Here is a 14539-nt window from a genome sequence, read left to right on the forward strand (position 1 = left end):
ATATGACAAATGTTACAGTTCACAAGTGCAGAAAGAGAGAGGATGTGATGTAACAAGAAATAATGAGAGATGGAGTTAATAACAGCAGATTGACTGTGAGTGCAGTATGGTGCATGATTATAATATTTGTCAGTACCAGTTGCACCAAACTAGCAACACTGTGTCATCTCTGACAATTTATAATGTTGACCAAGGTTTTGAAGATATTGTGCCACCCGTATCTCCTTTTAGCGTTTCATTTGGTTAAGTTTAGCGTGGCTGAATACTACCAGTTCAAATCTCTTGAGACTTAGGCCTACTGATATGCATTCTTATAAGCAGGTCAGTGTGCCCTGACAAAGAACGTAATGTCATAGTGTCATATGCTATAAATGAGTAACACTGTAATAAACTTGGCCTGGCCGGCCACTCTGAGTAACATATCATCCTCTGCTGTATCAGCTGACGCAACCCCACAGTCACACCTCACAGTACCGAGCAGGTGGTGTTTATAGACACTGATAACCTGCATTTATTCTGCTGCAACTGCTACACGACAGCCTCCGTGTGTTTTTGTTCTACTCCATTTATAGGCTATGTGTCCTTGTAGATCTTCAATTTTAATTCAGTTTCTACTTTATCATTATTTGCAGTGCTCCCTCCATGTTGGTATGTATGTAATGCTGCTCGTGTAGTCTGGCAGAAAGGTGCATTCCCAAATGTTAGAGGATACTCTACCATCAAGTCAGCTGTCTTTGCTACAGTGTATGGCTCCTGCTATCGGGACAAGCAGCAGGAAATTAACTGTTCGTCTTGTCTTGACTTGACTACTATCTCGGATATTGGACTTACAGAAATGACTCCTGTAGAGACATACTGGTGGTGGACACAGTGCAGGAACATGTTTGACACTGGCAAACCCAAGCCAACAACATTGCGAAATACACCCTAAAAAAAAAAACACTAAAGAAAAACAAACATCTCCCTAACACAATTATAACATCAACCTGCAAATATTGCAGGGCTTTTGTATTAGGTTCTCTGATATTGTGCATGTGTTACATTTATTGTAAAATTACTGCTCAGCATAGTTTCAAATAATAGTTTATGTTCACATTTGTAACGGTGTGTTTAAATGCATCTTATTCCTTGTTAAAGTGTCACTGACATTTGCTGGGCTTGTTAAAACTGGCCTTTGACCTTAGTAATTTCATAACAGTGCTCTCAACACCTGAACTGCATGGCCTGTATTTGCAGACAGACTGGACTTTGAGGCTGTTTACAGCTTTTTATATACTTTTTATGTGCTAAACTGTTGTTAATCTGGAAAAGTGTCTGAGGCTGTAAATCAGCTTTGAAGTTACTGTCTTTCGTTCTTCGTCCTTCCGAAATCACTGCAGTGTGAAACTAATTTTTTCATTTTCCCCTGTTCCTTGGGTGAGCTAAATTCCTCTTTTCTAATTAGTTACATATTTTTTGGCCTGCCCTGAACTATGAGAATATCATTTACTCACTTATAATCTCCTGTGTTCAGCACTATACACTACCCTGGTCAGATTTAGCTACTTTTACTGTCTGATTGTGTTAAACTGCAGGATACTTCCCCAAGAATGCTTAAACTATTTCACTTGTGTATATTGAATCCTCTCTAGCTGTGTTTGTGTGGGCCTTGCAGAAACATGCTGGACACCGACCAGAGTCCCGCCCTCTGTCTTTTTTCACTTCCCTTCTCTGCACTGAAAGTAAAAAACAAAATTGCACAATGCCCCTCCATGCTCTTTGAAACTCATAATATACTTCTTTAATATAGTTGACACAATGTAAAAGCATTCTATTTGATTTACAAGGCAAATGCATGCACTCCAGAGCTGACATATCTTGCAGCAATAAAGAGATAACTTCTCCTCCTCACACTATTCTTTTGAAGGAATTTGTCAAACTGCCGGTTGCTATGAAACATTTTCCATTAAAAAGTCTTTGTATCTAGTCAACAAGTGGAATTCATGCACTGTTTAACTGAAGAAAAGTGTAGACATCAGCATACAGCTGGGGCTGAACTTTGTCCTCCATCCAGACAGAAAAACAACAGGCAGAGTATAAAAGGGGGGAGCAGGGAAGGAAGAGACTTGTTTTTGTTCGAGGAGTTGCAGCAAAGCAGAGCCGAGCAGAGAGAAGGAAGCTTTTTTAACCAAAGGGTAAGAAAGAGACTTTGTTACGTTTTACCGCAAATGCCCACAAAGCAGAATTAATTGATAAGTGTTCCCTTTTACAGCTGTTGTAAATAAATGGGTAAATGCTAAGAGGCAGGAACTCAGGGTATTTCGCAATGTAGTTAATTGTGAGCCTCTCTTAAATGCAAATGTTTTAATTTTAGATGCATTATATCAGTGTATACCACTTCAACCAGCCACTGAACCATTTTGTCCATTATTTAACATTTCTGCCTGTCATGCAAATGGTGATATGTTGGAGAAATTTTTACACTTTATGCTTTCAACATTCGAGCATGTTTCCTGTGCAACTAAATGCTCTTTCTTTACTGTGTTTCCATGTGCTTAAATGTGTATAGAAACATGAGCGCAAGAGAAACTGAGAAACTGCTTTGCTCACTCAGCTAGTTGCACAGTTTCCCTTTTATAGCGATATCAAGTCCAACAAGCGGGGGGGAGGATATTTAGGTCAATTTGGAGAATTTAAAACTTATAAAACTTCTCTGACATTTTGTACAATCCAAATCTCTGATGTTCCCTCCTCCCTCTGTCCTCCCTGCCCCCTTCCCCAACTTTTCCCTCTTCCTCACCACTATCTCCTTCCTCTCCAGCAGACTGGGGCAGTGAGGAGGCACAGCAGGGATGTGGGCGTGCCTCAGCCTGCTCGTCACTCTCTGCCTGCTCCACGGGGGCGGTGCAGAGAATGATGGGGGTGGGCCCCGCTGTCAGCTGCCGCCAGCCTGGAATATAGGGGAGGTGGAGCCAATGAAGGGGGCGATGGGCCAGGTGACGGTGGTGGCCCTTTTCCAGGCCAGCTGATTGTTCTGCTTGGTGCAGGCTTCCAGGTATGTGTGTAAATCGGTGTGACCTCTTCTTATGCACTTCTGTCCATCTAAGAAGAAACATGACATTCAATTACAAAACTGCAAGTCCTAAATCTGTGGGAAAGCATGACATTCACACTGGAAGAAGATAAAAATAAAAATATGGATATTCAGCAGTTTCATTTACATTTTATTGCCCACTCTGCAAGGCTTGCCAAGTTGGCAACAAAGTATAGCAAGCTTGGACTTGTCCTTCCCATGCAGCTGTTCACTGTCAAAGAAGTGCATCGTGTTCATGCTTGTTAGTTAGACAGTCTATCCAGCAATACTTGGTTTCTTGGCAACTGATTTTTAAACTCCTTGTCTCTGTTTTCCCTCAGAATGGACGGCCTGCGCCAGAAGCTGGAGAGTCAGGGTCTGAAGGATGTGGTCTACATGGTCATTAACCACCAGGGGGAGCAATCACAGCGCCTGCACCCATTGCTGGCACAGAAGCTATCAGAGAACATCACGCTGTACAAACAGGATGAGCAACAGCCTGATGTCTGGCAGACACTGAGCGGAGAGAAAGATGACTTTCTCATTTACGACAGGTTGGTTTGTTGTCTGCAGGGGAAATCAAGCAAATGTTTTTTATTATTTACTCAGCATGCTTTCTATCCCTTTGCGATCAGGTGTGGCCGTCTCACTCACCACATTTCACTTCCATACACCATCATTGGACAAGGCCACGTTGAGACTGCCATCAAAGATACCTACTGCAAACGCATCTGTGGCGAGTGCACACATGAGGTATAGACCAAACATGAGTGCAAGAAAAGAATTAAATGAAACATAAACCCTTTAGATAATATGTTGCACGTCAAAGATAAGCTTTTACACTGAAATCTCTTTGCTTCTGATCCCATTTGTTTCTCCACAGAGTGCTGAGAGCCCAGAGGAGTGCAAAGAGAAACCACCTGCACAGCCTGACGCAGATGGGATCCCACCTGTAGAGGAAGACACTGGACATGGTCACCATCATGGACATCACCACGGTCATCACCATGGTCATCACCACCAAGGGGATAATCATGGTTTTCACCCCCATGGCTTTGGCCATGGCCATGGTCACAACCATGGTCATCACCATGGAAATCACAATGGCCATGGCAGTGACCATGGGCAAAGTCAAATTCAGCCAGGGCACGGGCAAGATGGTAGTGTATCTCAAAGGCAAGATCATTTAGATTTAAGCCAGGTGCAGCAAGCAGTTCACATGCACCAGGAGGCCCATGGAGCCCCTGTGAGGCCGTGAGCACCAGAGAAGTCCAGGTGAAAGTCAAAGTACAGCTGACAGTGGGCAGCAGGCTCTGACAATGAAGCCTCTCCCAAGGCCAGCTGATGCTGACACTGACGCAGGCTGTTTGGCGATGCAGGGAGCGAGCAGCCGGTCGGTCTCTGACACTGTGATGAGGCGCTGCCCGCCTCCTGACAGTGACACGGACTGATAGGCGAAGCAGCCAGTAATGTTAGGGAGACCTGACAGTGACGCTTGCCTCCTGCTGACTGACAGCAGCCTCGGCCAGCCCAATGAGCCTGACCCCAAGGTGAAAGCTGAGGATGAGAGCAGCTGTAAGCTGGCTCTGATACCAGCCTCATGTTAATATCAGCCACAAACACCAGGGGCCAAGCGCTCTTTTTACCAACAAGTATTACCCTGGGAGAGGGCAGGGCAATCCCTGACAGCATGGGATATATGAAGAGGTCCAACATCTCGGTGACAAAGACAAAATGAGGTAGAAAAACAAACCAACCATGAATTAGCAGCTTGTTAACCTGTTACATTTGGCACAGATATGCAAATAATTTGTCACCTTTCACCTGCCTCTGTCAGAGGGTTGCTCTCACTCTCTCTCAGGAGTGTATGTGGTTGTCATGTTCATAAACTGCCTCCTCCACTTTGCTCTCTCCAACCTTTATGAAACCAGGCGCAGAAACTATGTTCTAGTGGTGTCTGTTTGAAGTCAGGCAGGAGAGGGAGGAGAGGGTAGTTCAGGAGCATGACAAACACTTAAAACATTTCAAAGTCCAGTATCAAAGGATATTGGAGGGAACATCAAAAACAAGACAGAATCTGCAAATACTGCAACAAACAAATGATTTATTACCTGAAATCAGTTTTTGGGGAAACCTGAAAAGCACAGGCCCATTACTGGGGAAGTTGAAAAAGCACATGTAAAAGCAGTAACTGCCACAAATGACTTTATTTTTTTTGTTTTGCACTGAAAGTCCACAAGCTTAAACATATATCAGGTGTGTCTTTTACCACTTTCGCATTTTAAATGTATTTGGCATTCCTATATATGCTTTTCTTTGCATTCTCTGGACTCACTATGTAGGTTGTAAATTGCACACATTTATAAGTCTTGCTTACAAAAAAAATCACACAAGGCTCTATTGTTCAGAAAAAGGTTGGAGGGGAAAAGAGAGCGAATCAATGAAGGACTGTTGGAATACACTCTGTACTTAATGATGGCTTCTGCGGGAAGATAACAGTCACCCTGAAAGCCTGATGCTTGCACACAGAACTGTATTGTGTTCAGGTTGTCAAACATGCAAAGTGAGAGTTGAATAAAGATGGTGGAGTTGCTTTTTTTAGTTTATGTGTGTGTGTTCTTGTCAGAGTCAAAACAGAAAAGTTGACAGTCAGTGTATATATCCAAGCAGACTGACTCAAATGTGCTGTGTAAGAGGTATCATGGGGTCTGCCAGGGATTGTATGTCTGAGCGGAGATACTCTTGGCGGTATTTAGCAACTAGCCTGCACGTGCCTGAGAGGTTGGATGCATGTGACTTCCACAAAGCAGAGGGATCGTATTTCCCATGATTGCCTACTTATACATTTAAGATCTTTATAAGAGTCTGTAGTATGCCATTAAAGTCCAGCAATACACAGATCTTACATCTTTTTGCCCCTTAAGTAGATAAAACAGTTTTCTCGAATACATTTTGGAGTACACTTATGTAAAGGGTGCTGGTGTTTTGCCCAATATTTGTCAGCAGATGGCGCTAAAGGTCTGCGCAATAAAACCCAACCACACTCTCAACAGCTGACTGGTGAGTTCACTGATGGAGCCTGTCCTCCTCACTGATCTCATACAAGCTCACCACATTCTTTGACAACTCCACCCAAATGAGCTTTGAACAGAATGCCTCTTCACTTCAAATCATTAATCAATTAATTTACATGAATTGCTCAAGCGTGCTCACCGTCTCCCTGCTTTTTCCTCTGTCACACATGTGCAAAAACATGCAACTTCAACAGCTGTCCTGATTTTGCATGCACATGAGCAACGCAAATGGCACATGTCCAGGGCCAGCTTAAAATATTTGCAGGAGTAGTCTATAGAGGACAGAAGTGAGCTCTCACCAGTTAAGAAAAATGTTTTTGTCTTCATAGTAGTATTTAAAAAGGAAAAAAATAAATCCATCCATCACGTTTTTTTAGTTGTGGTTTGACATATTTTGGTTCCTCAACTATAGTTTTATACACTTGTTCTATCTTTTCTCGTAGTAGTTATACTGATGATAGACTCTAGAGCAACAGAATACAGGAAGAAAATGAAAAAAAATAGCTTTCCTTCTATTTCAATAAAATCTGTCCATTGATCTGCTGTTTGTGACTTGTGTATAGAGTGGCCTTGGATGCATGTAGCTTTAACAAATGTGCCACCACCGAGAGAAGCATTTTAAGCTCATTTTTCTGTGCAAACACTTACATAATGATGTCAATGCACAGCTCAAAACCTGCGAGACCGTCCTCAAGACTCAAAGCGCATCACCTTCTGCTCAGTGTAATGCATCTGAATTGCCTGTCGGACGGTGTGTCTGAAAAGGTCAACAAGCAACCGGAGGTAATAAATGAGGCCGAGGTGGACTGCTTGCGTGGGCGTAATTGGACTGAAGATCCAATACAGGGGAACAGTGACTTATGGGTAATTACCTGCAATGTCCTGAGACGAAGAGCTGTGAGTGGCTGTCTCTCTGATTCAATCAGCCCCACACAGAGCAGTGCAATACACAGCCTCTGTCTTAATTGTCCAATATGCTTTCCCCACGATGCACAACTCTTTCTGCAGCCGCTTCCTCTTCACTTACCCCAGCAGTGCCAGAGAGAGAGAGAGAACCACACACTTGTGAACTCATTCACACACACAGAGTGCCTCTGTGTTGCTCACAAACAAGTACCCACTCTCCACCCTGCGAGCGCCACACAATTCCTGTTTTCCCCTCTCTCAGACACACACATCCACAAAACTCATTTGCATTTGAACTGTCCCGCAGTTGGGCTGTACGTTTTGTGCATTAACATCCTTTTTTGCGACTGAGTGCTGATCTGAGCTGACCTTTACTGTGCAGTGTTCCGCTTGTGTGCTTTTAATGACACAGTTAGCGGTGAGTTGGGGAGGTTTCGTGAACAGTTTGGCGAGTTGCATTTAAAATTGAATTGAAACTGTAATCAGTAACGTGATCTTGATAACCCAGTGAAATCTAATTTGTTTAATTTACTGGTGCATTTGCAACACCAACGTTATACTCTTAATTTAAATCAAATACTGGATCCAATTTAAGGCGCACCAAGTTTGGAAGGAGGCTTCGGAAACATGAGAAGGCATAAATAACAAAAAAAACATACCAGCTAAATGTTTTATTTCATTTTTGTGGACAAGGGATGACAAAAAAAAAAAAAAAACTTGGACAAGATGATTGAGATGCTGTACATACATTTATTGTGTAACTTGTTGAAAGCTTATTGATCACACATACAACACCAGAAAGGCTCAACTGGTAAGAGAACAATATCGAATCATCAAATATCAACACAGTTCTTGGCCTTGAGTAAAACAGCAGCCAGCAGACAAGAACAGTGACTCCAAGGTCAAGAAGGTCTGAAAATAAGATCGAGGCACGTAAAAATGGAGCAAAGTCGTATCAATTAATGACGCCGATGCAAAATGATTATGTTGTTGAGTTTTTCGGCACTTGCAACCACAATGCAGCTGTTTCCAATTCTGACAGATGCTGTTTTATAAGCTTGGATGACACATGTCAGAGAATAACAGTGCACACACTACTCATGCTGCCCTGTCTACTGATGGTGATCAGAGGGCTCTAAGACAAATAAATAAGAGGTGAATAGAAATATCGAGTGGAGCCACTGAACTAAGCTGACGCTGTAGTCAAGACAAGAATTAAACTACTTTATTTCCCCAACAAGCTGAAAAAAGGCCTGGTTGAACGCTCTTTGAGTTACAACCGCCCCAAATTCCAGCACTCAAGATTACTTCCAGGCTTAACACAGCGACAAAAACGACCCTTGAACTGACAAAAACCAAGAAGCTGAAGGCCAGAATACATCATTAGAAAACACTATAGCCCCTTCAAATGCACTTTTCAATAATGAAATGCTAAAATCACATAGTGGGAGAAATATGAGAGTGTAAAGTTACAGCATAACTATTTCACTCTGCCAAATATTTGGATATGACTTCGTAAAAGACTATATCTATCTGTTCGATCTATAAATCTTAAAGCAAACATTAAATACTCCATTACAGTACATCATTCTATCCGTCTGGTAGTGTAAAATATGTCCTATAAACATAAACTCTGTAGAACAAAATTGAAGCTTATTGATATTGAAGGATCCCCATTGTCTGGTTATTGAGTTGGATAAAAAACATAATGCTGTTTTATAATAAATTCTTAGACTTGATTTAGTCCAAAATACAAAATCTGACTACTATTTTAAACATCAGATATATATATATATATATATATATATATATATATATATGTGTGTGTGTACAAAGTGCTTGCTCTAAAGTGTCTGTAACATTTGTAAGCTTGGAATAACAGTTGCAAACCTTTGCACTACATTAAGAATGAGCTCATTGTGAACAGGAAAAAAAAATGCAGACACAATGTCGTAAACACCTGTACAGCAGGCTTGAACAAAAAAAAAAAAGCACCTCCCAATTTCTCTTCCTTGCCACAACCTGAAAAACACTTTCAGTGATTTACCTGTTCTCATTTTTACAACTTTTCCTCAATATCATGAATGCACCGCATATTCCAGTTTGTACACATTCACAATCACCACGGTGCAACTGAAGCGGAGCCTTAACAGCGCTTTTTCCATTACCTGATCTTCCTTCATGTACGCAGAGAGCCTTCTGGGGATCTTTGGATGGACGTAAACACTGTGAATGTTGAATGAGCATCACAAGGTGAATGCACTGCAGCTCGACTTTGTGGCAAAACTGCCCTATTGTTGCTTCTGATAACTGAACTAAATCACCCCTTCCAATTTCTCACATTTTCAGGTATCAGGAGCATCTCATTTGAATTTACATTTACACTTGCACAGAGTAGTGATCGTCTTGAATGACCCCTTCCCACCACAGTAAGGCTGAATGCAGGAAAAAATACATGTACCGAGCAGCAATACATTGTGATTAGTAACATTAATGACATAAAAAATATACTATACTTGTAATCTTACAGCACTAGTAAATATATTAAGACATTTCTGCAACAGCATTGACTTGCTGGTATCATCGGCACCAGGCAACAACAACAGAACACTGAGCTTTTTTCGAAATAAAAAAAAGAGAAAGAGAGAGAGAGACAAAAAGAGAGAAATGGCACATATTTATCATATTCACATTTTTCAAAATTGTCATTTTATGGCTCTTGCTTTGTCTCGCTTCGTTACGGGATTGTCTGATACAAAAGATCTTTCCTGTCTATTCGCCTGCTTATCTCAAGGATGATTCCCAAAGAACATTATTCAAAGGCAGGATGTGTTTTTTCTTTAGTATTCTGAAGGATGTTTTGTTTATGCTGTGATGTGACTATTCAGAGGCTGCGCTGATGTTACACGATAGTAATGCTGATCATTCATGAACTCGTTGAAATGAAAATTCATTGTGTTGTATCACAAAACCATGCACATCCTCTATTGACCTATGCTTAGATAGCTTCTTGTATGCAGTATATGCTATGCTTCTGTGTCACAGGCATATTGTCAAAGCCTTTATGATAGAATTGAACACATAGGAGCGCAAAACCTTTACAAAAGAGCTTCTCTGCTATCCATTCACCCACACAGGCTATTATTACACAGATTATTACAAAATTACACTGTCAGTGAATCAAGGGCAAGGTTACACTACAAGCTTATGTGACTATATAACTGATTAAGCAACATATTCTGTTTGAATAATGTCCTTAATTTGGTTATTCCAAAAAAGTATGGGGTCAAAGTAACCGGGAAAACATGCCTAATTACACAAATATTGCCCACTGCATCTGACTCAGGTTTTTTTGGGGGGAAAATACTCACTCTATCAAATCATAATTCGAGGGCTTTCAGCGTTTACCCCCGTGAACATTTTTGGCTTGGAGACTGTGGTCAGCTTTACGAGGATGATTGGAAATGTGTGAATTACGGTTGCAATTTTGCAACTAGTTCTCAGCTCGTAATTTTTAAGGCTATGTCAGGAAGGCCAAATGAAAAATGTCAATTAAGGCAAATGTTTTTGATGTAGTGTGTGTGTGTGTGTGTGCGTGTGTGTGTGTACACATGCATGCTATTGTGTTAGTGCATGTGCAGGTTTTTTGCAGTGAATCTTTGCACAGAGAGGCTTTACACCAGTTCACCTATACACAGGAGCCTGTACGCAGCGATGCAAAAATGCATGAATCCTACTTAGGATGCATACTTTAGCACGGAAATGGCAAGCCAATAACACAATCATAGGCACAGGTTGTTAACACGGTGTACTTGGCGGATAATAAGTGTAAATTGTTAGATAATTACAGCTATTACATACTTTTACAGTCTTCCAACTAGTTCCAGTTGCTGCCCCTGCAATAACAATGCAACATGAGAAGAATACAACTCCCAAGTCGAAAGCTTACCCATTGAAATTTCAGTTTAAGTGACAGATTATGAGTGAGTGCTGGTTGCAAAGGTGAGACTTGGCTGCTGTTACAAGACGAAATGCAATATCTGGTTTCTCGGACCTGTTGGACGTGCGTCCTTTCCCTTCTTCAATATAACTATAGCAACGTGCCCTTGGACAAGGCACTTGGTGGTGCTCTGTGTACCACACTACACTGTTAGTACTGAGGGTCTCTGTGAAGATGTGCATGAATCAGAATAAGTCCTTCTACTAATGTAAGAACTGTTGTTAAGCTTTGTGACTTGTTCTCGATATGCATGTCAGAATAAAACTCCAGTTAAAAGAATATTCCATGCTGGGACATGCAGAATGACGACTGATGATGAAATGTTGCAATGTCCCTTTAATTCGTCACTTCTGCTTCTACTTCAATGAGTGATTTCCTTCAGTTCCAAGAATACCTTTAAAAATCTCCCAAGGAAGGAAAGAGATATAATAGCATTAATATGTCTTAACATTTATATGGTATTTTGTCCCAATTCCGCATGTCTGTGTGCATTTATACTGCATGTTTTTTTAGTTAAAGAATTTCTTTCGTGTTGTGGCTGTAGAGAAAAAAAATGTCTTGACATCATATAATCTATGTTTGGCTACTTATTCATGAAAATATGAACAGTATTAAACAAAACGAAGCCAGGAATGCAAGGTAAAACTGCATAGTTGTGTTTTCAACTGCATCTTATTGTGGATTTCTTTCTTTCGCTAATGCCTTTTTGTATAAAAATATATCTCTAGTGAAGTACTAATAAGATGACGTACTGAGATAAGAAATTTAAGAGTATAAAATAAGCCACAATTGAGCGGCAAAACACCTCTGCCAGCAAGAGGAACCAAGACAGCAATCACTTCTTCTCGGCCTGGTGTGACGTACATGACTAGAATGTGCTTGTCTCCTCCCAGTCAATCATATACTGACATCTAAGATTAAGACTTCAACAATCATCAGTCATGACTGACTTCAATCAATCAGTCATTGCTCTAAACAGAATTAGCCAGAGGTGTAATGCGATCCAAGGCAGTTTAGCAGTGAGCAAATGCTTTTTGACTCATTACAGTCACAGTCAGCCTATCATCTGTGTGTGTCTTGTGCATGGATGTCAACAAATAGAGCAAGCTGTGCATTTGGTATGTGATGTTTACATTTGGCTGCCTCTGCATCAAATCAATTGATGGAGCAAATGTACAAGAGTCTAGAAAGCAGCTTGTGGCTTTTTCACGGCTCCCTTTCATCCCCCTCTGAAAACAAACACCTGTACACGCTCGTCCATACCGTGTGCTGCAAGTTATTTGGTTTCCAGCAGGAATCAGGTAGAAACAGGTTTTCGTGACTGCAGAGGACTTCCTGGTCAATCAACCTTACATCTAAGGGCCGAACGACAGTGTCATTTCACGGTGAGAGGTTCCCCAGCAGGTCTGGGGTGATGTACCCTATGGGCATAGCCGGTAGGGCCTTGAGGGGGGGCTGGGGCAGGCAGGGAGGGGGAGACTGGCGGGAAGGCGGGTTGAGGAGCAGACTGTGTTGACTGTCCACCTCCTGTACCACTGTGTAGTCTGCGACAGGGGCAAATAACTGGGTTTGGGGAGAGTCAGGAAGAATGTAAGGTGATTGATTATCCTCTGCTGTAGCTGCGGGTTTGGTCTCCACTGGCTGAGGGTGTATGGTTTGGTACCCATCACCAGGCATGGGGGAGCTTGGGGGAGTGCTGATCTTCCGGGCGTTGCTCTCCGTGGTGTAGCCGCTTCCTTCAGGATCCACTACCAGCAGCTGGAACCGCAGCTCCTTCAGCTTCTTTTCCTCTGTGTCCTCGCCGCCTTTGGGCTCTTTTACGTTCTGTTGTGTTTCTTCCTCTGTGGCTGAGGTGCTCTCCTGGATTCTGAGTTGCTGGCCAGGAGACAGCACCACGCCTCCGGAGGGCATCACATTGCTGACCTGGGCATAGAAGTCTGTGTTGATCCAAGTCTGGGGTCCTCCAGTTTGGGTTTGGACGAGGGGCCTCTCTGGGGCTGGGGGTCTTTCTACAAGATCGAAGGCGGCTTCTTCGTCCTCGGGTTGGCCTGGCAGCAGGGTGGCCATCAACATGAGGGTGTCTTGGTTGGGCAGATCTGGGTCATAACAGCTGGCCCGGCCTGAATCATTATCTGGGAAGCTGGGAAACGGGTGGAGATGGAGAAAAACAACGTGGAGTCATATTTGTGGCAGCGTGAAAACACAGCTTTACATGAGAATCTGTGCAGTACCTGATAGCATTGGAGCACCCGATGTTCATGTGGTGGCTGACAGGTTGGGGCAGACCTAGGAGCCTCTGGGTGTCTGAGCTCTGGTTGTCCTCCTTTTCTCCAGCATCCGCATCCTCAGCATCCACCTCGATGAACTCCACCCACGGCTCGTCTTGGTAGAAATCTGGCGCATAAGTCGACAGGCCACCCATACCTCCACCGCTCAGGATAAAATTCAGCTCATCCAGCTTCCCCTTCTGCATGCGCACAAATGTGTATGGCAATCAGAATGCAGGAAGCTAGGTCATCATAAAAGTCCTACCTTTTCCCAGTCTCTGCACATTATTGTGACTCATGTGTAAATTGCAGCAGCAAACACGCTTTGTGTTTCACATGTGTCTGAGTGCGAAACAGCAGCATTATTATTCTATTTATTCCTATCAGGACTGTTTTCCGGAGGTCCGGGGGTAAGGTCGTTTTGTAAAGAGCACACAGGCTGCCTGTAAAATGCATCCCACATCATCTGGCAACAATACACCCACAACACAACCAAGACCCCTCCTCACATCTTATTATCCTTCAGCAGACCTCCTGTCCTTGTTTGCTTACAAAGAGTGCCTGTTTGCTTTCAAATTATTTGTGAGCTTTTTTTGCTTTATTCGATAGTTGACACAAATGATAAACAGGCTGTGATTGCGAGATGGACGGTGGGTGATGTGATGATTGCGTGGCCTGTAGTGTCTCCGCCAACTGAGCCACATGGCCACCCAGCAGTGTCTGTTTTTAATCAAAATTACAATAGAAATGTCATAAAAAGGCTGTGGTTACACAACACTTTATATAATAACTTTTACTGAGTAAACAATGCTCATTACCATGTGTTCGCTGCTGTGTATTATTGAAGTTTACAATTTTACTGTGTACACAGACAATACACAATAAGCAATAATATATACTATATATATATATATATCTACTGTGTGTATTAGAGTCTGACATGATTTATGAGAGTGAAAAATAACAATATATAAGACAATATTTGTTTTGCAAAATAAATACATAATATAAATCTGAATTTTAACTACTAAGATATGTACTAAGTGGGACATTTTACAGCTGAAGAATAACTTGGCCGTGCTCTCTGGCATCTTTAGTAATGTGATTTCTTATTACATATCAGCAAATAGGCACATCGATAACAACACATCTGTGACAAGCTAAACCAGGTAAGCCATCGTATAGGTGGGGCTCGAGTACGAATTTTTACGGAAGAAAAATCACAGCGAAGGCAGAATAA

The 14539-nt window shown here is 42.1% G+C and overlaps 2 protein-coding genes across 4 annotated transcripts in view; one reads left to right on the forward strand and one right to left on the reverse strand.

Annotated features, from left to right (window-relative positions):
• Positions 1-2068: 2068 nt before the first annotated feature.
• On the forward strand, positions 2069-5658 carry LOC121606567 (selenoprotein P). 3 transcript variants are annotated; one of them, XM_041936954.1, is made up of 5 exons: positions 2069-2174; positions 2804-3034; positions 3394-3606; positions 3688-3805; positions 3936-5658. In XM_041936954.1, the coding sequence occupies exons 2-5, from the start codon at positions 2832-2834 to the stop codon at positions 4611-4613; spliced, it is 1212 nt and encodes a 403-aa protein (XP_041792888.1). In that variant the 5' UTR covers positions 2069-2174; positions 2804-2831; the 3' UTR covers positions 4614-5658. The 3 variants fall into 3 exon arrangements, with proteins under 3 accessions (XP_041792888.1, XP_041792891.1, XP_041792889.1); XM_041936957.1 differs by having other exon boundaries at positions 3936-4589; XM_041936955.1 differs by having other exon boundaries at positions 2078-2174; positions 2801-3034.
• A 2120-nt stretch (positions 5659-7778) lies between these two features.
• The window catches only part of ghra (growth hormone receptor a), a 30047-nt gene continuing 23286 nt past the window's right edge, over positions 7779-14539 (reverse strand). The window contains exons 9-10 of the mRNA XM_041936290.1: positions 13264-13499; positions 7779-13172 (exon numbers count right to left, since the gene is read on the reverse strand). Coding sequence (XP_041792224.1) covers positions 12413-13172; positions 13264-13499 — 996 coding nt within the window. The 3' untranslated portion in view covers positions 7779-12412. The remainder of the gene's footprint in view (positions 13173-13263; positions 13500-14539) is intronic.

Source organism: Chelmon rostratus, chromosome 5 (genome assembly GCF_017976325.1).
Source record: "Chelmon rostratus isolate fCheRos1 chromosome 5, fCheRos1.pri, whole genome shotgun sequence".
Taxonomy (NCBI): domain Eukaryota; kingdom Metazoa; phylum Chordata; class Actinopteri; order Chaetodontiformes; family Chaetodontidae; genus Chelmon; species Chelmon rostratus.